At 41.5% G+C, this 24,702-nt stretch overlaps 2 protein-coding genes across 4 annotated transcripts in view; one reads left to right on the plus strand and one right to left on the minus strand.

Annotated features, from left to right (window-relative positions):
* The window catches only part of adprh (ADP-ribosylarginine hydrolase), a 59,972-nt gene extending 39,183 nt beyond the window's left edge, over window positions 1–20,789 (minus strand). The window contains exons 1-4 of one of the 3 annotated variants that reach the window (XM_058062369.2): window positions 20,689–20,789; window positions 19,475–19,704; window positions 3,675–3,869; window positions 3,328–3,481 (exon numbers count right to left, since the gene is read on the minus strand). The gene's annotated coding sequence lies outside the window, so the exon portion shown is untranslated. Of the gene's footprint in view, window positions 1–3,327; window positions 3,482–3,674; window positions 3,870–5,154; window positions 5,326–10,763; window positions 10,862–19,474; window positions 19,705–20,688 lie in introns of those variants that run through there. The other 2 variants (XM_078788796.1, XM_078788795.1) reach the window with 2 other exon arrangements.
* doc2a (double C2-like domains, alpha) overlaps window positions 1–21,779 on the plus strand; it is a 40,697-nt gene extending 18,918 nt beyond the window's left edge. Inside the window, exons 6-11 of the mRNA XM_058062362.2 lie at window positions 3,357–3,483; window positions 3,704–3,763; window positions 8,332–8,537; window positions 15,265–15,346; window positions 15,550–15,646; window positions 19,528–21,779. Coding sequence (XP_057918345.1) covers window positions 3,357–3,483; window positions 3,704–3,763; window positions 8,332–8,537; window positions 15,265–15,346; window positions 15,550–15,646; window positions 19,528–19,664 — 709 coding nt within the window. The 3' untranslated portion in view covers window positions 19,665–21,779. The remainder of the gene's footprint in view (window positions 1–3,356; window positions 3,484–3,703; window positions 3,764–8,331; window positions 8,538–15,264; window positions 15,347–15,549; window positions 15,647–19,527) is intronic.
* Window positions 21,780–24,702: the final 2,923 nt, after the last annotated feature.

Below are 24,702 nucleotides of genomic sequence, written 5' to 3' on the forward strand. Positions count from 1 at the left end.
AAAGAATGTAACCTTTGTATACACCTCATTCCGAAAGAAAAGTGCCAATCCGAATGAATATATAATCGGATTCCCAGGGGTGGAATATTCCTTTCCCCAATCCGATTGAGGTATCTTGTACCCGCTCAATCGGAAAGTTGTCAGGGTGCGTTCGTTTTTCTTCTTCTGTTGTTTATTGGCGGTTGGCAAGCAGCTTTGGTGTGCATTAGCGCCATCTGTGGAACAGAATCTAAACCCTTCTATACGCCATTCACAAGTCCAGTTTATTAAAAAAGAAAATACATATCTATATAAAACATGTGACGAGCTTAATTATAAAATATTAGCAAGATTGAACTTTATCTTTTCCTGTTCCCGGGTGCGAAAAAAATGGAGGTGAGCAATCGGCACTGGACTGCTACGGAAAGTTTGTTTTTGATTCAAACTAAATTTCAAGACTGGACGAAGGAAAAACTGGCAATACGGAGTTATTCCAACAAGTGGAAGAAAAACTGGAGGAAGTCGGTATCACGTGATGTTGGTGTTTACGCTTTACTGGGCATGCCCCATTGACTATTCTGGTTGATTATAGTGCCGCATGTAGACACGCCATTGGAATATTCCTTTCCATGTATACCATTGCTTTCGGAAAGGTCATTCGGAAAGAGAAAAACTCCTCATGTAAACGCGGCTACTGACTATACCTTGGTACCTGGCTATACGCACTCGCTAAATCCAACATGGAAAACCACCAGAGCCCACTACACAAGATAATATAGGATACATTGTACTTCCATTTATGCTTGTGTACTTAAAGTTGTGGCCAGTAATTGCACAAGCTTAAATATAAGATACTTTTAATATGATCAACTTTGAAGCGTTTTTTTCTTAAAAGTTACCACAGAAATTGAATGCAAACGATCCAATTTCCAGTTTCTCCTCTGCTGCTTTGTTCAAACATAACAAAAGGAGTAGAAGTCCATTTTTCTGAGGTGCAATGTTGTTTTCTTTTTACTTTGCTTCTCCACCTACATATTTTATCTCTGCTGCAGCAGGCAGCAAAGTTGAAAACTCTCCCGGGATATCACTCAGAAGTGTGTCATATCGATTATACTGCCATTATTTTTCAAGCTTGAAGAAAACTATGTATTTTTACTGTTATTTTACATAGCATGTTCAATTATTCCACACATGACACAGTTTTGACTGAATGTGAAAGTAGACTTAATAATAATGCACTTGACAGCAACTTTTCACATTTCCATTATTTTTTCACATCCTTTTTAAGACACAATATGCCTTTATACCTCCTGCATATCATTCATCATCATCATCATACTTTCGTATTTCATTTCAAAAGGTTCCCAAGCTCTCTGTAAGACAAGATACTCGAGTTGAAATTACCTCAAAAAAGGTTTGTCACCCGATTCCTCAGGCAACATCTGCCTCCTTTCTGCAATAATGTCTTTTATTACTATGCCTTCTGTCACCATTAATTTACATGTTTCAGACAAATAACCATATGAGAGGCAGCAGCATCTTCTCGTTCTCATACTTGCTTGTCTTGCATTCATAATTACATTCAAAAAAAGGTGGAACTTCATTGCTGCATCTCCCCCGTACAATACAATATAATTCCATTCCATTCGTGCTTGGTTTTAAATGAATTTTTGCCTCTCTCACCCACGTCTTCCCTCTCCCTCGCTTCGCTGTGTGGTTTTGACTCTCAATACAGTGCCTCCCTACGAGGGGCCGACCCCCCCCTCCATGTATGGCTTGTGAAGGTAGCAGCCAAAAGACTGACAGATCCATAAATATGGATTAACACTGTCCTGCATGATACGTTTTCTCTATAGTAAGAACATAGAAAACATTACTATGACTATGTAAATAATATTTTTAGCATTATTAGCCCTGTAGACATGAAATAAACCCCTATAGTCACATTTACGCTCCTATTGTTCTTTGTTTACAACACAATGCTGAACTGCAATGCGCAAGCGGAAGTCACTCCAGGGACTGGAGAGATAGCCGCCACTTTACACATAGCATGCTACTGAGTAAACTAGTTAGCCTCAAATGTATTTATTTTAAACTTAAGACGGGGTTTCACACAGAATGTGAAAGAAGGACTAAGTTCGAAGCCAAATGCTTACCACTTCCACACGGTATGGGAGGAGAACTTCTTTTCATAGATTACCTAATCTATAAATCTAATATAATGGTATTTCTCATCAGTCTAACATGCCCCAGACAGAGTATCCGTTACAGATAATGCAATATTGCCGAGTCCAGCGCCTTTCCCTAGACGGACTTTGCAGGCGGCAGTCACAGAGGACATGAACGCCTCATTCACGTACACGCTGCAATTGGCAAGTTACGTTAGTCACACTGCCTCCACTTTATTAGGTTTTCTTCAGCTCGCCTCTATTTCGGTTTGTATTTAAAAGTGACTTGGTAAACTTGTTTCGTAACATTCAAGACAGTTTGTTACGTCAATCACTGATGCATCAGAGGTAGCGTGACAGCTTTTGTCTTATTCCATGAAGTCATCATAAAACAGGCGTGCTACCTGTAAAATAAGATTTTTGTTCATTTTCAGTGGTAACCGTAACCGATTGACGGCCGCATTGGCTGGCCACAACATTAGGTACACGTGCATCTGATGCTTTGGCATCGTTTAACACAAGAATCCAACATTGTAACAACATTTAGAAATCAGAAAAGTGGAAAAGCATAATAGGTCACATTTAAAATATCATGCAATAGTTATTTTACTTCCAGGAGTTCATTTCATGCGGCACGGCGGACTAGTGGTTAGCGCGCAGACCTCACAGCAAGGAGACCCAAGTTCGATCCCACCCTCGGGCATCTCTGTGTGGAGTTTGCATGTTCCAAAAACATGCTAGGTTAATTGGCGACTCCAAATTGTCCATAGGTATGAATGTGAGTGTGAATGGTTGTTTGTCTATATGTGCCCCTGTGATTGGCTGGCCACCAGTCCAGGGTGTACCCCGCCTCTCGCCCCAAGACAGCTGGGATAGGCTCCAGCACCCTCTGTGACCCTCGTGAGGATAAGCGGTAGAAAATGAATGAATGAATGAGTTCATTTCATATTAAAAGACCAATTAAAGGCTCAATATGTTTTTGGAGTTCATTTGCTGTTTCAAGCATGAACAAGCGGTTTAAAATACTGAATTTTTGGACACTTTTTCCAACTTTGTGAGATACTGAATTTTAGGGTGTAAGATAATCATAGACATTATTAGCACATTTAAAAATACATTCCTAAAATAGCCCACTGTGTGTGTAGTGACTCTATAGAGATTGTTGTTGTTGTTTTTTTACCTTTCTCATCCTTCATGTCTCAACGCCAGGGTGTCTGTGTGTGACGAAGACAAGCTGACACATAATGAGTTCATCGGAGAGTCGCGGATTGCACTGCGCCGCGTCAAGCCCGACCAGATCAAGCACTTTAACATCTGTCTGGAGCATCCGCCGCCTGTGAGGAGTAAACATATACACTCATTTTGTTCAATCAGAAGCCTGAAAAGGTTGTTCACCGATATAATGCAATACTAGTTGTATAATGACATGCGTCATGGACTGCAGTCCTGTGGGAAACATTGACAATGATATCAATCCAATGGCTGGAAAACATATTCAAGTTTCAAGTGGTTCCATCCTCCACTCACCAGGTGCCTCCTCTTTTCTCCCCCTGCAGCTGCCCTCACCAACAGCAATGAGCACGGCCCTCAGAGGAATCTCCTGTTACTTGAGAGAGGTGATGACGCAATCTATCTGTTCGTCCATTCATTTTCTATTGTATGTTAGGGAGGCTGGAGTCTATCCCAGTTGACTGAGATGAGAGACAGCTACACCACCATCACCTGTCAATCACAGAGACAACTTTCAGCATGGGTGTCCAGAGTGCGGTCCAGAGCTGTTTTTTTTTTATTTGCCTTTGCTAATATTAAACAAAAATACTAAAAAAAACAAAAACAAACTAAAGCAAAAAAAAACAGGGACAGGGTCAGTTTTACTCATACCTATTGTCGCTGACTATTGTTCAATGATTGAGTAATATCACTTGATCAAGCATTTTCTAACATCCCACACTATAAAATAAGTCATAACATTACGGTATGTATGATTCGTGCTGATATCACTTGGATATCAGTCAAGGCTGCAATATCAGTATTAGCCGTTGTCTCAGGTCACCTCTAAATATAATTTTGGAAAATTAGGTTGTGGAAAAAAGAAATTTTCAGGGGACTCCGGTTTCCTCCCACATTCCAAAAACATGCTAGGTTAATTGGCGACTCCAAATTGTCCATAGGTATGAATGTGAGTGTGAATGGTTGTTTGTCTATATGTGCCCTGTGATTGGCTGGCTGGCGACCAGTCCAGGGTGTACCCCGCCTCTCGCCCAAAGACAGCTGGGATAGGCTCAGCACCCCTGCGACACTCGTGAAAATGGATCAATGAATGAATAAAAATGGCTGTTGGAATGTAAATACATACGTATACTGCATATATAGCTACAGTACTACAGTAAGAGTATTGTGTCACATCAACCAGACAATACACTACCAATGTATGATGCAGAATATTAACCAACTACTATGCGAGCTCAAAAGACTCAATAAGTGGTATGAATGTGAGTGTGAATGGTTGTTTGTCTATAATGTGCCCTGTGATTGGCTGGTGACCAGTTCAGGATGTACCCTGCCTCTCACCCAAAAACAGCTGGGATAGGCTCCAGCATACCCCCGTAACCCTAATGAGGATAAGCGGTATAGAAACCAGTTGAATGGATGGACCACTGCGCTGTTTGATTTTTCAGTATGCGGCCCTCGGTGGAAAAACATGGGATATCCCTGACTTAGGAGTTTTCAATTAAAATCTATGTTACAGGGAGAGCATGCAAACTCCACATAGAAGATATGGTGCAGCAGTAGTGTTGTAATCTATATTGGCTTGTTTGAGCCGCGCTATGTTCAGTGACCCATGGCTGCACAGTGACCACATTTCACGCTGATGTGCACAGGCATATCCATTCTGAGCAGAGCACCTCAACCACAGCATCAAAACACAAACTTTGACATGTTACGCAAGAGGAACTACTTCTATAATCACAAGAAATATGAAAGCGGGAATAATTCAGATGCCTACTTGCCACCGAGCTTGCTTATTGAGTCTGGTGATTGTTTTTTTTTCTCATATTTGTCCTCGCCTTAGAAAATCATTCCTGTTCATCCGCCGGCGTGCTGCGGCCGCCATCGATGTCTATTTGTGTTCCGCCTCTCTGATGAGTTGCTCCCTATCGACCCGTGAAGGTCCAAGCTGTTTTACAAACACATACCAGCTGCAAATGATCACTCCTAATTGAGTCCTGAAGTTGCATCAATTCTCTCCCTCATCCTGTTGCCCAAAAATGTTATTTTCTGAAGGATGGAATTGTGAAAGAGAAGCCCAGAAAACAATTAGGCTGGGGGGGGAGGGAGGATGAATGTGAGGCATGTGGCATATTGATCACTTATTGCGTCGTGCTCTTGCCTGAAGATAAGCCTTAATGAGAGATGGAGTGATACAGAGAAGGCGAGAGACATTTAGAAGCAAATACAATTTCTTCTTGTATGAGAAATTACATGGCCGCTTTTCCAGCAGCGACACAGCCCGTGTATATAAAACACTAGCAGTAAATAACATACATGTGGAGATGCTCCAGGCCAAAATGGGTGAGTCACTGCCTCCCTCTTTCACCCGACTTCTTCCACCTGTCACTTTGTATCTTCTGTGTCGCCCCTGCTCGTTGTTGTCAACAGCTTTGATAATAGTTTGCTATTGCACACGTAAAATACGCCAGCCGGGGGGCAACAAACGTCAGCAACATGACTGGCGGCAGACGCTTCAACCGACTTGGAGCAGCTCAGCGATGTAAATGTTGCGTAGCCACGGGCGAGCTCTTGAGGAACATTCTCTTTGCTGAATGAGATGAAATTCAAGGCTGCAAAACGCATTCATTCATTCATTTTCTACCGCTTATCCTCACGAGCGTCGTGGGCATGCTGGAGCCTATCCCAGTTGACTTTGGCCGAGAGGCGGGGTACACCCTGGAATGGTGGCCAGCCAATCACAGGGCACATATAGACAAACAACCATTCACACTCACATTCATACCTATGGACAATTTGGAGTCGCTAATTAACCTAGCATGTTTTTGGAATGTGGGAGGAAACCGGAGTACCCGGAGAAAACCCACGCATGCACGGGGAGAACATGCAAACTCCACACACAGATGGCCGAGGATGGAATTGAACCATTGAGGAAACCGGAGTACCCGGAGTAAACTGTGGAGAACATGCAAACTCCACAGAGATGCAGAATCAAACTCGGGACTCCTATCTGCGTGGCTGCGTGCTAGCCACTCGTCTACCATGCAGCCCCAGATCAAACTATTCATTTATTCATTTTCTACCGCTTATCCTCACAAGGGTCGCGGGGGTGCTGGAGCCTATCCCAGCTGTCTTAGGGCGAGATGTGGGGTACACCCTGGACTGGTGGCCAGCCAATCACAGGGCACATATAGACAAACAACCATTCACACTCACATTCATACCTATGGACAATTTGGAGTCGCCAATTAACCTAGCATGTTTTTAGAACATGCAATCTCCACACAGAGATGGCCGAGGGTGGGATTGAACTTGGGTCTCCTAGCTGTGTGGCCGGCACGCTACCCACTCGTCCACTACTAATACTACAAATGCATTGATATTTCTTTCTCAAGATTAAGATTAACATTAAGATTAAGATATGCCTTTATTCGTCCCTCAGTGGGGAAATTAAGGCTAGTTTGTTTACATATGCAAATTATGTTTACCCCAAATATTGTTTTGTTTTTTGTTGCTAATAAAGGGCTCAAGCCAAAAATCAGTATGCGGCTCAAAAAGATCCGCTGAGGCGACTCTGCAATCAGGAAAAGCTGAAAGAAAACAAACAAACTTGGATATCCCATCCATCCATTTCCGAGCATGTTTTTGGAATGTGGGAGGAAACCGGAGTACCTGGAGAAACTTGCTGATATAATTCATCTTCAAACAGCTAAAAATAACCATTCATTCATTTTCTACCGCTTATCCTCACGAGGGTCGCGAGGGTTGCTGAACCCTGGACTGGTGGCCAGCCAATCACAGGGCACATATAGACAAACAACCATTCACACTCACATTCATACCTATGGACAATTTGGAGGCGCCAATTAACCTAGCATGTTTTTGGAATGTGGGAGGAAACCGGAGTACCCGGAGAAAACCCACGCATGCACGGGGAGAACATGCAAACTCCACACAGAGATGGCCGAGGGTGGGATCCAACTTGGGTCTCCTAGCTGTGTGGCCTGCACGCTAACCACTCGTCCACTACTAATACTACAAATACATTGATATTTCTTTCTAAAGAAATTAAGGCTAGTTTGTTTACATATGCAAATTTACCCCAAATGTTGTTTTTTTTTGTTGCTAATAAAGGGCTCAAGCTGAAAATCAGTATCCATCCATCCATTTCCTAGCATGTTTTTGGAATGTGGGAGGAAACCGGAGTACATGGAGAAAACCCACGCATGCACGGGGAGAACATGCAAACTCCACACAGAGATGGGTGGAATCGAATTCGGGTCTCCTAGCTGTGTGGCCTGCGCAAAAAAGCATTCTTAAATATTCAAATAACTTTGAAAACTAAATCAAAGACAAAAAGATGTATGGCATCAATTGATATGAAGGTTCAACGGCATAAAAAAATCCATTTGTTGCTGCACGTACTTTAGTATTCAAAATTCAAAAGTAATCAAAGTTGAGAAAAATGGCTGAAATGTTGATACTAATAATAAATAGCCCCCCCAGAATACCTTGATTTTTCTGTATGGAGTCCTCTGTGGAAAACATTTAGACCCCTCAGAGTTAGTTCATCAATGAAATGTGTGCTGCATTTCTTCTTAGTTTCCCCCTGAATGTCAATATTTCATCATACCAAGACATTATGTATTTCAGGATGTCAGTTGCGCTACATTGTCTTTTACCACACACTGTCAACCTGTCTTCAGTGTCATCCAAAGTTCCACAATGAGAGGGCTCAAACAGTAAAGTTGCTGAAGGCTCCACCTGCCAAACTGATTATCCTCCAACTATCCATCAGTGCACCTTCAATCTGTCAGGGAAATATAAAGAATGAATTATAGCAGTCTGTGTGCTTATGTTACTTTTGATTATATGAGGCCTCCTGCAGCTCTAACTGATTTTGTTTTTTAATTTCACTTTCTCTCCGTTTCTCTCTCTCTCTCTCGCTCCTCAGTGGGAGACAGAGCAGCAGAGAAGTCTGGAGGAGAGAGGACGCCTGCTGCTCTGCCTGCAGTATCTACCCCCGGCTGATGACGATGGCGCTGATGGGAAGGTTGAGGCCAAGGAGAGGACTCGCGGTGGGCTGTGCGTGGGCGTTAAGCGCTGCGCACACCTGGCTGCGATGGATGTTAACGGCTTCTCCGACCCCTATGTTAAAACGTAAGGACCATACCCAACCACATGTGGTCATCGCGAAGAAAAGAACCAACAACAATTGCAATTTTCTTTTGAGCTACATTAATGAGCTGCATGAAGTCATTGACAACTGACAAACAACAGAACGAGAATGGATCACAGTTACCAAGACGTTAACTATTTTAAAAATCCTGACTCCGCAACCAAAATGTTTATGGTAATGATTTAATTTCATTTGAACATGCATCAGATTACAATTGAATGCATCACATAATCAGTTCACAGTTCCACATGTCCAAAAGGAGTAGGAAGAAGCAAAGCTTATTAAATCCTACCCCTCCATCTGGTTACATTTGTTCACTTCCTGCTTTCCTAATATAATTTTTTTTTTATTGTTTGTATTTTAATTTTTTTGATTCCACATACTGAAATGCTATGGCTTTTTAACATTGTCCTAGCATATAAGTATTTCAAATTTAGTTATTATCAGAGATCATATTTCTCCTCTCTTGTAGAGAAGTATTGGATGACATTTTTAGGTAATTTGTTATTTTTAGGGCTGCGCGATGGTTAGCGCGTAGACCTCAAAGCTAGGAGACCCGAGTTCAATTCCACCCTCGGCCATCTCTGTGTGGAGTTTGCATGTTCTCCCCGTGCATGCGTGGGTTTCCTCCCACATTCCAAAAACATGCTCGGTTAATTGGCGACTCCAAATTGTCCATAGGTATGAATGTGAGTGTGAATGGTTGTTTGTCTATATGTGCCCTGTGATTGGCTGGCGACCAGTCCGGGGTGTACGATCTTTTATAGTTCCTGTGTATTTTTGCAGGTTTTTCAGCCTTTTTATCTATTATTTTCCAAAATGTCCTGTTTTAGTGCATTCATTTGCGCAATCAGTAGATTTTTCAAGCTTTCTGTCAAGTTCTCCCCCATGGGTCAAAGGCTGAAACGATCGGGGTGGCATAAATGTCGCCATGTCTTTGGGTATTCCGGGGGAATCTGGAACCAAGTTTTCAGCGCCTGCATAAAATTGTTACTTCTCTGCATCGTTGTTGGCAACCGCCTTGAGCTTTAGCTTGCCTTACTAATGGCTGTCGGCGCTTATCCATCCATCCATTTTCCTCCGCTTATCCGGGTCCGGGTCGCGGGGGGCAGCAGTCTTAGTAGGGAAGCCCAGACTTCCCGGTCCCCGGCCACCTCCTCCAGCTCCACCGGGAGGACACCAAGGTGTTCCCAGGCCAGCTGTGAGACATAGTCCCTCCAACGTGTCCTAGGTCTGCCCCGGGGCCTTTTCCCGGCTGGGCATGCCCGGAACACCTCACCAGGGAGGCGTCCGGGAGGCATCCGGACTAGATGCCCGAGCCACCTCAACTGACTCCTCCCGCTCTACTCTGAGCCCCTCCCGGATGACTGAGCTCTCTTAGGGTGAGTCCAGCTACCCTACGGAGGAAACTCATTTCAGCCGCCTGTATCCGTGATCTCATTCTTTCGGTCATGACCCAAAGCTCGTGATCATAGGTGAGGGTGGGAACATAGATGGACCGGTAAATTGAGAGCTTTGCCCTCCGGCTCAACTCTCTTTTCACCACGACGGTCCGACTGTCGGTGCTTATAATTAGTTTATTTCAGAGGATTTGTACCTAGTATCATTGGATGTCAGCGATGTAGGAACACTATTCTGGTTTTGTGGTCACAAAGTGTGGTCAAGAAGCTCTTGCCGTGACCATTCTTTCCGTTATCTGTGATTGGCTGGCCACCGGTCCAGGGTCCAGCAACTCCCGCGACCCTCGTGAGGATAAGCGGAAGAAAATGAATGAATGAATGAGAGGATGTCAGTTGAGGTGGCTCGGGCATCTAGTCCGGATGCCTCCCGGACGCCTCCCTGGTGAGGTGTTCCTGGCATGCCCAGCCGGGAAAAGGCCCCGGGGCAGATCTAGGACACGTTGGAGGGACTATGTCTCACAGATGCACTGGGAACACCTTGGTGTCCTCCCGGTGGAGCTGGAGGAGGTGGCTGGGGACCGGGAAGTCTGGGCTTCCCTACTAAGACTGCTGCCCCCGCGACCCGGACCCGGATAAGCGGAGGAAAATGGATGGATGGATGGATGATTAAGATGAACTATATCAGCAAGTTTAAGTATTTGTGATTTTAGAAATAAGGAGTAAGGGTTTAGGTTAGGTTAAGAGTAACCTATTATGGGTTTAATAGTCTCCTAGGTGGTCTTACAGGTAGTGTAATAGTTTTCATACCTCAAGTACCCCCATTTCCAGCTCAAAAGGTGATCAATCCAGTTTGGTAGTTTTTCGACTAAATCCATCTGGGAATACCCTCCAGCTCCCTGAGGTGACCCTGAAAAGGATAAGCATTAGTGAGAATAAACGAGTAGATGGATGGCCTCCTAGTGGTTGTATAATTGACCTTTTTACTTGTACACTCTGAGAAACAAGTACATTATTGTACCTTTAGGGCCACAACGTCTCAGTGAATTGGTATCGTTAAAGATTATGCTTTTGCACCACTGACATTTGACTTTTTCCTCACTGCTAAAGGTACCGCTACCTTGGAGTGAGTGCAATAATTATCCCTGTGGGATTCATTAATATGGATGAAGTGTCAGAAATGATACCTTGCTGTAGCCGCCATTTGTGACTGATGGATTTGTGTGACTTGTGCAGGTCATTTGCGACTGTATCCTTTCATCAAGATAACAGTGGCATAGAGTATAACGTGTGTAAGTAACATCAAGCTTCAAAAACTGAGTGACATGATCCGCGGGTAGGGTCGGACCGTGGAGGAGAAACAAAAGTCTAGCGGGGTTGTTAGTGTCACACGAGTCTCCCATCGTTTCATTAGTCAGTTGGCGAAAGGAAAGCAATACTGTGTGTGTCACTGAGGTCACCGAGCTCCTCGGCTTGACTGACGCACTCTGACAGCGAGGAGACAAATGAGTTCGCGTGTGGTCTTGACTCTACAATTTCTTCCCCGAGAGCTCACACCAGCTTGTTCCTGGAATGACGAGATGGCCCAACAACCCACGGTCATTCCGACGGCTGCGCTGTCGATCATACAAAATACATTAGACGCACAAATACCGGGATGGGGATCACAGTATCTCGCCATCATTGATTGTTATGTTGGCTAATAATACATGAGAACATCTCATTGAATATCCCTGACACACATCCACACACAGACGTCCGTTTCCCATGCATCCACTAATCCTCTGCATCCCACACATGCAGCGTTATAACGCCACCGTGTTTCGTTTGAGATGAACGCTCACATCTCTGGCCTTTGGCGCCAAGGATTCTTCCAAGATGCTTTGTTGTGTCTGAGAGTGTGTGGGAACATACGCGGCTCATACACGGCAAGCTGTGGGTGGTGGGTGGAAAGCCGAATAAGACTTTTCGCCACGCTCCTTCCAGCTGGCTTGAAAATATCTGGGGATATTTGATGACAGCTCACTAATGGATACTGAGGCGATCTGTGTGTTGTGTCGGTGAAGGGGATGGCACTCATGCAGTGAGGGAGCCACACGCTTGCAAATCACGCAATAAACACGGCAAAGGGAGACTTTACAGCAGATTTTCTTCCCCACTGATAGATAAATGACCAGATGGTGGACACTCTCACACAGTCTCACAAAGATAACGGAAATAATGGTCACGGCAAGAGCTTCTTCATCACACTTTTGTGATCGCAAAACCAGAATAGTGTTTTGACATCTCTGACGTCAAATGATACTTGGTACAAACCCTCTGAAATAAACTAATTATAAGAACCGACAGCCATTAGTAAGGCAAGATAAAGCTCAAGATGCAGAGAAGTAACAATTTGATGCAGGCGTCGAAAACTTCATATACCAGATACCCCCGAATACCCAAAGATATGGCGACATTTATGCCACCCCGATCGTTTCAGTCTTTGACCCATGGGGGAGAACTCAGCATTTAATGGCTTGAAAAATCTACTGATTGCGCAAATGAACGCACTACAACAGGAAATCTTGGAAAATAATACAAAAAATGAGGCAGAAGTTGGGCATCAGCTGAAAAACCTGCAAAAATACACAGGAACTATAAAAGATCGTACACCCTAGACACATATAGACAAACAACCACTCACATTCATACCTATGGACAATTTGGAGTCACCAATTAACCTAGCATGTTTTTGGAATGTGGGAGGAAACCGGAGTACCCGGAGAAAACCCACGCATGCACGGGGAAAACATGCAACAGAGATGCCTAACAGAGATTTGAACCCAGGTCTTCCTGATCACCTGACTGTGTATCCAACACGCTAACCACTCATGCTAACCAAGAAGAAAATAATTAAGCAAATGAATTACACAATTGATGAAACAAATGAACGATGTGATCTTGAGGGGCCTCTGAATTAAACCTAGGTCGAATGCCAGGGCAGTCGGGAACAAAGAACCAAATTAAATGGATGTTGCTTCAATGGAGCAACAAATTGCCAACTTTCTATGGTAATCAGTTCACAGTTCCACATGTCCAAAAGGAGTAGGAAGAAGCAAAGTTTATTAAATCCTACCCCTCCATCTGGTACTTTTACAATCAGTAACTGTTACATTTGTTCACTTCCTGCTTTCCTAATAGAGTTTAAGTTTATTTATTTATTTTTGTCCCGTACCGAAGTACGAGTTGATATGAGCATCCAATGCCATAATGGGTACCATAGTAAGTGTCAATATAGTGATATATATATAGCACATCATGACTGGTTCAAGACTCTTCATCCTTGTATTTAGCAAACATCAACTGCTTGTATTGTTTCTTGAATTGGCTCATCGTTGTGCATTGTTTGAGGGTCTTACTCAATCCATTCCATAGTTTGATTCCACATACTGAAATGCTATGGCTTTTTAACGTAGTCCTAGCATAGAAGTGTTTCAAATGTACTTCTTCCCTGAGATCATATTTCTCCTCTCTTGTAGAGAAGTATTGGATGACATTTTTAGCTAATTGGTTATTTTTAGCCTTATGCATTATTTTAGCTGTTTGAAGATGAACTATATCAGCAAGTTGAAGTATTTGTGATTTTAGAAATAAGGAGTTTATATGTTCTCTGTAGGTGGCATTATGAATTATCCTTACTGACCTTTTTTGCAGTACATTTAGCGAGTGAAGATTGCTTTTATAGTTATTACCCCATATTTCCACACAATAAGTAATGAAACTTTCTTTCATTACATTCAAAGGATGCGGACGTAGACATCCACAGATGGACGTATTGTATTACAGAAACAACACCACACCCGTTGTTATTGTTAAGTTCACCAACAGAAAATTAAAAACCACACTGTTGAAGCAGGGAAATAAGGCGAAAGGAAGAAACGTCCACATGAAAACGCAATGCTGACATTGCCCAGAAAGCATGTGACTTGAGGAAGCAGGGAATGATCCAAGGAACTTGGATAACTCTTAGTCAAATTAAATGGAGAACTGCTGTCAAAGACATTAGGGACCTTGAAAAATACTAAAGATCATATCACCAAGACAACAAGGAAAAGGAACACAACTCCCAAACAGGAATGATTCCGAGGCAAGGATTATATTCATTATCCTTTGACAACATCAGCAAGTCTCAAGGGACTGATCAACAAGAAGCATTTCACTTAGGAACCCATTTACCTACATTTGTTAACACTCAAGATACAACACAAACATTTGCAGGACAAGTAGACCTGTTATTGGAAACCTTTTGCTCTCCAGACAATTGGACAAATACCAGGGCTCGACAATAACGATGTACCGATGGCCCGGGGAAAGTTAAAATAATAATAAATTCAGGCAAGTAAATCCAATCAGTGATATTCCCGTCGGGCAAGTGCACTTTGGCAAGCCATACTGCCAAGATTTTTTTTAAAAGCGGTTCTTGTTGGGCGTTGGTAAAACACGGACTGTGTAATTCCGCTGGTAATTTGCAAACCAATCCTTCCAAATCTTGAAATGGACCAATCAGAATCGTTTATTTAGACCGCGGTCCACAGTCCGCGTTTTACCCACACCCGTTATTGTTCGCGATCAACCAATCAGCGATCCTTTGACTACGAAAACATCTATCATCGTCTAATTCTTCATCAACATGTGAAGGAAAACAGCTAAAAGTGATGAACCAGTGCCTCCTAAACAAGTATTTTATTAGCGGCAGCAAATCAAATGATGGCACAGGTGAGTGAATCACATTGCTGTGACAATTTGAAGTGGTCACAATGAAACACCGCCGATTAGATCCAATACCAAGTGCTGATTTTGCACAAGCTACAAATTCTAGCGCTTCCATTTCTCTGTGTATTTTTCTCACCTTTGCTTCACAAATTATTGTTTGACCACTGAGCATTTTTTTCTGGATTAAAAACACTTTACTAGTACACAAATGTGTCTATTCAATAATGTTTCATTGTGGTGCACAACGTATAAATATCACTGCTTACTACGACTACGATGTGTAATTTTTCAGACATTCCTCCAAATACAATACAGTACTATTATCTGATGAATTCTCAGCATATATTGATGCTAAATATATTAAACATTTTCATTTCATTTTACATGGGGCAAGTTCGGGCAAGTAGTTCTCACCTTAAGGATTCCCCATGGGCAAGTCATTTTTGTTTTTAATGTAGAGCCCTGAATACGTATAGTGTATGAGTCCTACGATAACATGCTTGGTCATGACTATTCCTTGCAGCATGACAATGACTGTGACGCTCTTCTGTCTCAGGTACCTCAAGCCAGATGTTCAGAAGAAATCCAAGCACAAAACCGCTGTTATAAAAAAGACCCTGAACCCAGAGTTTAATGAGGTACGGTGCGTTTCTATTCATTGATTCGTTGAATGTGAAGAGAAGGCTAATTTAGACCGCCGCTGTAGTACGTAGTGCTTGGACATACTCTACTGCACAATGTGCCAATTACTGTTTGCATACTATCGCCATGCTACCTCATTAAGGAGACAGTAACAAGTATTTCTGGAATGTAGCCTCAACCTTTGCACCTTTGTTCCCAGGAGTTCTTCTATGAAATCTCCTTCTCAGAGCTCGCCACCAAGACATTAGAGGTCACCGTTTGGGATTACGACCTCGGAAAGTCAAATGACTTCATTGGTGAGTTCAAATTATGCAGTATTCATTTCCTGCTGATGTTACGGCTCACTGATAATCTTGTGGCTGCTAAGGTGAGATGGCCAGAAGATCTGCTCTGATCCCAGCGAATATATTTGACTTTTGTGTGGCCTCCTTGCAAGATACCGTATTTTCCGGACTATAAGTCACACTTTTTTTCATAGGTTGGCTGTTCCTGCGACTTATAAATCAAAAAACTGGTTTATTTACATAAACACTGTACACCTTTTCTGCTCGTGTTTATTTTTAGTGTAGCTGAATAACCATTGTGTTAGCATATCTTACATCTATTCAGCCTGTTCTATATTATTTATTGTTAGAACTTGCCTTCCAAGAGGGCGTAATGTCTGTTTTGGTCAAGTAGTTTGGAAAAAAATTACACACAAAAAATGCGACTTATACTCCAGTGCGACTTATGTATGTTTTTTTTCTACCTAATTATGCATTTTTGGCCTTGTGCGACTTATACTCCAGTGCAACTTATGTATGTTTTTTTCTACCTAATTATGCATTTTTGGCCTTGTGCGACTTATACTCCGGTGCGACTTATAGTCCAGAAAATACGGTATGCTTTTCTCCCCCCCAAATTGTACATTAGTCAATCTGTCATAACACTTCAATATCAATACCCCCCTCATTCTATCACGGTTTTTAAAACATCTATGAATTGTTAAGTGATTGCTGTTTCATTGGTGACTATGACCTATTGTTAGTAAAAAATTCTTGAAATGATCATTTATCATCATTCTTGAAATTAAGCACATTTTTGTACATAGTTAACTCATAATTAATCACAGATACACTTTTTTACAATACACTTACAATAAGTAAGGAGGTATGAATGTGAGTGTGAATGGTTGTTTGTCTATATGTGCCCTGTGATTGGCTGGCCACCAGTCCAGGGTGTACCCCGCCTCTCGCCCTAAGACAGCTGGGATAGGCTCCTGCACCCCTGTGACCCTCGTGAGGATAAGCGGTAGAAAATGAGTGAATGAATGTTTTAAGGAGGCTGCACGGCGGTCGAGTGGTTAGCTAGGAGACCGGGGTTCAATTCCACCCTCGGCCATCTCTGTGTGGAGTTTGCATGTTCTCCCCGTGCATGCGTGGGTTTTCTCCGGGTTCTCCGGTTTCCTCCCACATTCCAAAAACTGTGATTGGCTGGCGACCAGTCCAGGGTGTAACCCGCCTCTCACCCGAAGACAGCTGGGATAGGCTCCAGCATACCCGCGTGTGGCATAGAAGATGGATGGAAGTAAGGATGTAAATCTGTTTGTAGCATTTAGATACATGGGTTAAGATACAGAATTATTCAATTTGATTATAAAATAAAGAAGCCAATTCTATGAAAGTGGCATTCTTACAGTATTATATACAGTATATATATTGCTTTGATAATCAAAAGGTCCAGATTGAAGTGTCATATTTTTTTTATGTATATGCCTCAGACTGCAGTGCAACAGCACGTAGCAATGTTACAAAAGCCGTATTTTACTGATGAAAAAAATCAGACAGTAGATATAAATATATATAAATCAAGTGTATTATCATTCATATACATGTTTGTTAGGTAGATTATTTCTTCATCTTCAATTTCGTATCGGATTTATATTGAGTCTTGAACCATATCAAGTCAATTCATGCTTAGGAAATTAAGTACAACTGAAAGCCTTTCCAATTCATGGACTAGAGCCATAGAAGAAGATCAAAGGTATATGGAAGATTAATTTACTTTAACATCTATCTGGAGATGACATTTCATTAAAATTGAATTGTCCAAAATGTGTTTTTTTTTTGGCACACAGCAGCATTGTGAGAGAGTGTGAGACATACAAAATGAAAATTATGACACTTGACTTTCCTCCCTGGACTTTTTGATTATCAAAAACGTGTAAATGTGTACTCTGTTGAATTTAAAACATATTTTCACAGCCTTGGTTATCATATACTTGTCTCAATGTACGTTGTGTATTCCTATTCGCACCACACTAACCACCATGCAAACGCGACATGTAATATAATATTTCCAGCAATTTTTTTATAACATTTTGTCTGAAGATAAATATGTTACACAGAAATATTTTTGTTTACTTTTACTACAATAAATCAGTGGTGCGACATGGCTAGCTTGACGGTGCTGAATAGTTCAATAAACATAGATAACAGTAGCGTACCAGAAAATTCAATCATCCGACATCCTCTTGTGAATTAAAACCACAAGTCTTCCTCTTCAGCGTCATCATTTCTTTGTCACACATGTTGTCGGCCTCTCTCTCCCTCTCCTTTGGTGTGCTCTGTGTTCTCCTCTTTATCCGGCAGTTGTCCATTCTTTCGAAACCCATTGTAGATAGTGTATTTTCTGCTCCACGCTGTAAGGATCCACCGACTTGTGCAAAAGTTGCACAGTTCCTCCTCTGACAACCAAATCCATCGCCTTTAACTTGAAAGCGGCATCATATCTATTCCTTTGTGTGTTTACCATGATGGAAGATTGTGACTACTGGGATGTCACTGCAGGTGCAAAACGCATCTACATTCCGGTACAATAGGTGGCAGTGTGCACCTAAACGCTGGTTTAAACAAAAAGAAGAAGAATGTGTCCACATCCGCTCTGACATTTTTTTGGCAGTCAGTGTTAAATGGATAGATTCATTCATTCATTCATTCATTTTCTACCGCTTATCCTCACGAGGGTTGCGGGGGTGCTGGAGCCTATCCCAGCTGTCTGGCGAGAGGCGGGGTACACCCTGGACTGGTCGTGAGCCAATCACAGGGCACATATATTGTAACTTTTATTCATCTTCAAGAGTACAACATGGCATTTATGTTTGTTTTATATGGTATATTGTGTCTGTATTTCATTCATTCATTCATTTTCTACCACTTATCCTCACCACGAGAGTTGCGAGGGGTGCTGGAGCCTATCCCAGCTGTCTTCGGGCGAGAGGCGGGGTAAACCCCGGACTGGTCGCCAGCCAATCACAAGGCACATATAGACAATTTAGCAGTTACAGCGGTAGAAGAGTCTGCTTTCACAAAATAAAATTTAAAAAAACAGAAAAAAATGCTATAAATAAAAATACATTTATTTATCATATATATATATATCATTATATGAAACAATTGATATATATACATATAAAATATCAATTATTTCATATAATTATAATTTATTATATTTTATTTTATAACATTTCATATTATTTATAATTAACATTTTGCAGCTCATTCATTCATTCATTCATTTTCTACTGCTTATCCTCACAAGGGTCGTGGAGGGGTGCTGGAGCATATCCCAGCTGTCTTGGGGCAAGAGGCGGGGTACACCCTGGACACCCTAACCCTAACCCAATCACAGTGCACATATAGACAAACAACCATTCACACTCACATTCATACCTATGGACAATTTGGAGTGGCCAATTAACCTAGCATGTTTTTGGAATGTGGGAGGAAACCGGAGTACCCGGAGAAAACCCACACATGCACGGGGAGAACATGCAAACTGAACTCGGGTCTCCTAGCTGAGAGGTCTGTGCGCTAACCACACGACCGCCGTGCAGCCGTGTCTGTATTTGTATTTATGAATTAATATATATGACTGTGATGCTATGTATAGTGCGTAAGTTTTACGTACATCACTTGGGGAATTAATGTAGCTGTAATGTAGCTGTTCTACAAAAAACAAACAAGGAACACAAACTTTGAAACCTCTCAAAGTGTTTTGACCTCACAAGTGGTGCAAATATAATGTTGGTTTTATGCTGCCCCCTATGTGTGTGGAGTATGAATAACAGAGGAACCTTTGTTTACCTGTTTCTTGTCTTTGTCTGCCCTTTGTCCTTATGTGTTTTCATGGTGGTAAGGGGGCGTGTCCTTAGGGTGCCACTCACAGGGGGAGACCTTACAGCACTGGATAGACTGTCTGAAGAACAAGGGCAAGAAAGTGGAGCGTTGGCACACGCTGACCAATGATCTGCCCGGCTCCGTCGTGCAGGAATGAAGTACACCTCTCAGGACTGTACGCTGCTGTGACACTGCATCTGAAGAGGGCATTGTCCCGCACTCATTTGGAGGATCTTCTGCATGACTATAAGGAGCAAACAGCTGCCTGGTGTTGTGTCACCAATTAAGTTATCAAGCAAAACACATCAACGGGGGTCACATTCAAAGATCAGCGGGTTGAATCACAGATCATAACACTCATTTGCACAAAGCTGCTTTATAAGGATCCTTTTCATTGGGGTGCTTGGTGTTTTTGTGGATTTTGGTGTCAATTTAAAGAGCCATTTACACATACTGTTGGGCTGCAAAGTGTTTGAGCATTTTGGTAAATTTCCGGAAACTTAGCCAAGGTATTTTGGATAAAAAGCTGGGACATTTTTGGGAATTGATGAGAATGTGGAGTCATTTTTACAAACTGTAACGTAAACAAAGATTTAGTTTGGCCATAAGCATATTTTTGTTTTGTTTTGACATGCATGCTAACTACCATTTTGACATAAATTGCTCAACAAGTCATGAATGCTAACTAATATTTGAAAACATTTTGAGGTAATGACAGTGTTTTGAAGGCTCCAGCTAACCTGCAACCAGAGTGTGGAAAAGCAGTACAAAAAAATATGAATGGGTCAATGCAAACTATTAATGCTACTATATTTTTTTCAATTAATAGTAGCTAATACTTGTAATATTTATATATAATCACTACCTGTCTTCTTGACATAATTATTAACTGAACACTGAACATACTTACAAACAATGCAAAAGACAAACCGGAAGAAACCTTTTAAGAGTATTATTTGTTTACATGACAACACAAATATTGAACAATAGCTCTACAAGTGTATAATTTGTTCAATTATACCGTCTGTGAAAACGGGGGACATGAAGATGTTATGCTAGGCGTTCAGTTTAGCATTGAGGAAGTCGGCGCCATTTTGTTACACGTAAGACTTGCGTTCTTCGTGAGTATGTTACGCACACGACAAAAACTTTTAGGGTAAAGTGTAAAGTGAATTACTTACAAACATGTCCCATTTTAAGCACATATGCTGGTGAAGGACATTCTTCAATTGGTAGTTTTGGCTTGTGAAGAATGAAGACAACGAGTTGGTGAACATAGGAGTAAAGCGTTTTTAAAATGCGACATCGCCACCTATCGGCATGGCGTGCAACAGCATTTCCAGAATAAACCCTTTTTCTTTCGCCATTGATATGCAAACATACTCAAACCCCATCTGCTTGAAGCGAACTCATGCAAATAACTTTAATTTAATGATTATTATTTAATTTCACCACTCATTTTCATGTTATAATGCTTCCCGGGATCTTCAAGTGGACATGTTTTGCATCTATTGATCTGTGAACGTTTCACTGCAAACACCCAAACCGGATGTGACAATCGGTTCTTCCATGTTAACGGCTTCTTGTCAAATGTTTTGCATGTTTGGTGTCGCTGGAGCTGACTAAATAAGCGAAAAACGTGCTACAAGATGACTTGCTCCTCGTCGTGTTGTTCCCGATATTGCACTGAGATGTAATTCTCTTTTTTTAAAAATCTTATTTATGTTTATGTGCTTCAGTGGTGAGATGTGTCAAACGAATATCCCAAAGTCCATCTGTGTTAAATTAAGTTAAGTTAAGTTACTTGTACGCTCTCTCTTTTGCAGAGGGGCCACTGCAGAATGTTGCTTTGGTTTGTGGCTGTTAAACGATTAGATGATTTCATATTTATAAAAAAAAACAGAGCTATGTGCTCCTGTGCTTAATTTATAAATAGCATGCTTTTTTTTGGTTGTTAATTTTCTGAAAGTGAGCATGATTTATGATTCATAAAAATATTCATATCGATTTGCCATGTGCATCCCTGAGTGTATTTTCCATAAAAGTGACCGGTTGACACACAGTCAGTCAAATAAATGCAACACCACCCTCTTGCGGTAACAACGTGCATCTGCACATTATAGATTTAACGCTACAAATCCCAGTCTTGTTTTATGGTGAGTAATATTGAGTCAAAGCAGCTAAAGATAATCCAGGTGAGATGAACTAAAACAGCACAACAGAAGAAAAAAAAGTAGGATAAATATATATATAGATATAGATATAGATATAGATATAGATATAGATATAGTAGATATACATATAATAGAATACAAATCTCTTAAATGTACGTCCATAATGCTGAAAAAATGCTTAATAAAACTGGAAGGGTTTGATCCATGAAAGTATTTTTTTAATATTTTTAAATATTTAAATATTATATATAAATATTATGAAATAATATATAAATATTTATATGAAAAAAATGTAAATATAGTCAATATTGTGTTCTATTTAAGTTACAGTCAGCAGAGGATGCTAAAACGTGGTCTCATTCAGAATTAATGAGTCAAATTAGAGCCTGGAGCTCATTCAAAATCAATTAAACCATAATTATCTATTGTAAGAGTATTCAATTATAGCCCTATTTCTTATGTGTACTGGAAGAAAACTGGTGTTCTTTTTCCGGGGGTGTTGCTTGCCCATCATCCACAATCTTTCTTTGAAACATAAACAAATATTATTTCTTATTTCTGTGCATTATTAAATGAGAAAATGAGTTAATATGAGCTAGATAACAATGCAAGTCATTGCGACACACCTATTTTGACTACAAAACCATCTAGAAAACCTTTTGAAGAGGACCTGTGACCATGCACTCATTATCAATAATAACATGTAATACTTAAAGTATCCTGCAGTATTGATTTCACATCGGGCATTTAGCTTACACAGCAGCATAGATACAGCGACAATGCTTACAATGTTAGCTCTCATTGGGATGGCTGTGTCTTCCAGCACAATACTTGTGCTCCAGTACTCAGGTTAAAACGAGCATCTTTTTGAGTCTTTGTAATGAAATTAAGAGCTAGGTATCCATTCTTCCATTTGTGAGTAATGTAATGAGCGGGCTAGCTCAAAACTAAGTGTTGTGTTTAGTTTTTAGCTGCTACAATAACAATATGGCTGTAGCTTGGTTAATATAAAAGGCAGTCATGTAAATGGACATTGTTGGGGTTAAAACATTTTTTTTTTGTTTTTGCTTAGGTTTTAGCACCAAAATAATAATTAAGTCCCAATGATGTGCATTGTTAGCTAGCTCATACTAACTCTTTCTCTTGTTAGAATGCACAGAAAAGGGAAAGATAAATAGAAGCCAACAGATAAATAGATAAATAAAGAAATAAATACACTCATTGTATTTAAATACACACAGTGTATTGACTTGGAATGACGAAAAACTAAAAACACAACATTAAACACTTAATATTAACAACTATTTAAAGAGCAGTGCCGCAAAGCATGATGGGAGCTCGCACTAGACTAGTGGCAAATTAGTAAAAGTTGTATAGTGTAGATGTTAGAGTGGTTGGATCCAGTTCAAACTCCCAATTTTCTTGCATTCTACATTTTAGCGTATTTCCACAGCATTTCAGTCCAGCTTCAGCTTCCGAACGGTTCCTGTTTTTCATTCTAAATTGCGATTTTCACACCTTTTCAAAGCATTTCAGTTTCCCTTCATCTTTTCGGGATTCACACGCCATGTCTGCGTATCTATTATTGACTATTCATAGAGAGAGGCAGGGTGTTGATGCTGAGGCTGCCGGTCTGACTCACAGTGTGGATGCTGATGTGACCTAGCTGGCTAATCCCAGTGATCTGCTTGAAGGGCACGTTGTGGGCCGGCTACATTGCATAAACCTAGCATCAAATTAGCTGAGTGCTGTCAAGATTTAAGATTTAAACACCGCTAAAGATTTGTGCTGGTTTGGTAAAAGTGCCTTTGAGATTGTAGGGATGGTGGGGTAGCGGAATCATGCAGTAAAACACAGCAAAATAACATAGAGCATTTGAAATTGAGGTCATATTTTTAGATTGATATAGATATATCTGGTTAGCGATACCCAATTTGAACCTTATATGGCCCCAAACACACATGAAATTGATGTAGCCTGATATGAAATTCCAAATACACAAAACTAAAAAGCCCTGATATTAGTAATAATCATTCAAAACTGAATCAATATATGCTGGTTTCATCCAAGTCCATCTTGCCTCACAATCAACAATCCAATGGAAGGTCCGTGCATTGATGTTGTATGGGAGTACCACAGCAACATCATTGCTGGAGCCTATCCCAGCTGTCTTCGGGCGAGAGGCGGGGTACACCCTGGACTGGTGGCCAGCCAATCACAGGGCACATATAGACAAACAACCATTCACACTCACATTCATACCTATGGACAATTTGGAGTCGCTAATTAACCTAGCATGTTTTTGGAATGTCGGAGGAAACCGGAGTACCCGGAGAAAACCCACGCATACACGGGGAGAACATGCAAACTCAACACAGAGATGGCAGAGGGTGGAATTGAAACCTGGTCTCCTAGCTGTGAGGTCTGCGCGCTAACCACTCGACCGCCGTGCATCCTCCTTAAAACATTCATTCATTCATTTTCTACTGCTTATCCTCACAAGGGTGGCAAGGGGTGCTGGAGCCTATCCCAGCTGTCTTCAGGCGAGAGGCGGGGTACACCCTGGACTGGTGGCCAGCCAGCCAATCACAGGGCACATATAGACAAACAACCATTCACACTCACATTCATACCTATGGACAATTTGGAGTCGCTAATTAACCTAGCATGTTTTTGGAATGTGGGAGGTAACCGGAGTACCCGGAGAAAACCCACGCATGCACGGGGAGAACATGCAAACTCCACACAGAGATGGCGGTGGGGGAATTGAACTCCGGTCTCCTAGCTGTGAGGCATGCGCGCAAACTGCTCATCCATTGTGCAGCCCGGAAATTCATTCATTCATTTTCTACCGCTTTTCCTCACGAAGGTCGCGGGGGTGCTGGAGCCTATCCCAGCTGTCTTCGGGTGAGAGGCGGGGTACACCCTGGACTGGTGGCCAGCCAGCCAATCACAGGGCACATATAGACAAACAACCATTCACACTCACATTCATACCTATGGACAATTTGGAGTCGCTAA

Source organism: Doryrhamphus excisus, unplaced genomic scaffold (assembly GCF_037039965.1).
Source record: "Doryrhamphus excisus strain RoL-2023G ecotype Guam unplaced genomic scaffold, RoL_Dexc_Guam_v1.1 HiC_scaffold_24, whole genome shotgun sequence".
NCBI lineage: Eukaryota > Metazoa > Chordata > Actinopteri > Syngnathiformes > Syngnathidae > Doryrhamphus > Doryrhamphus excisus.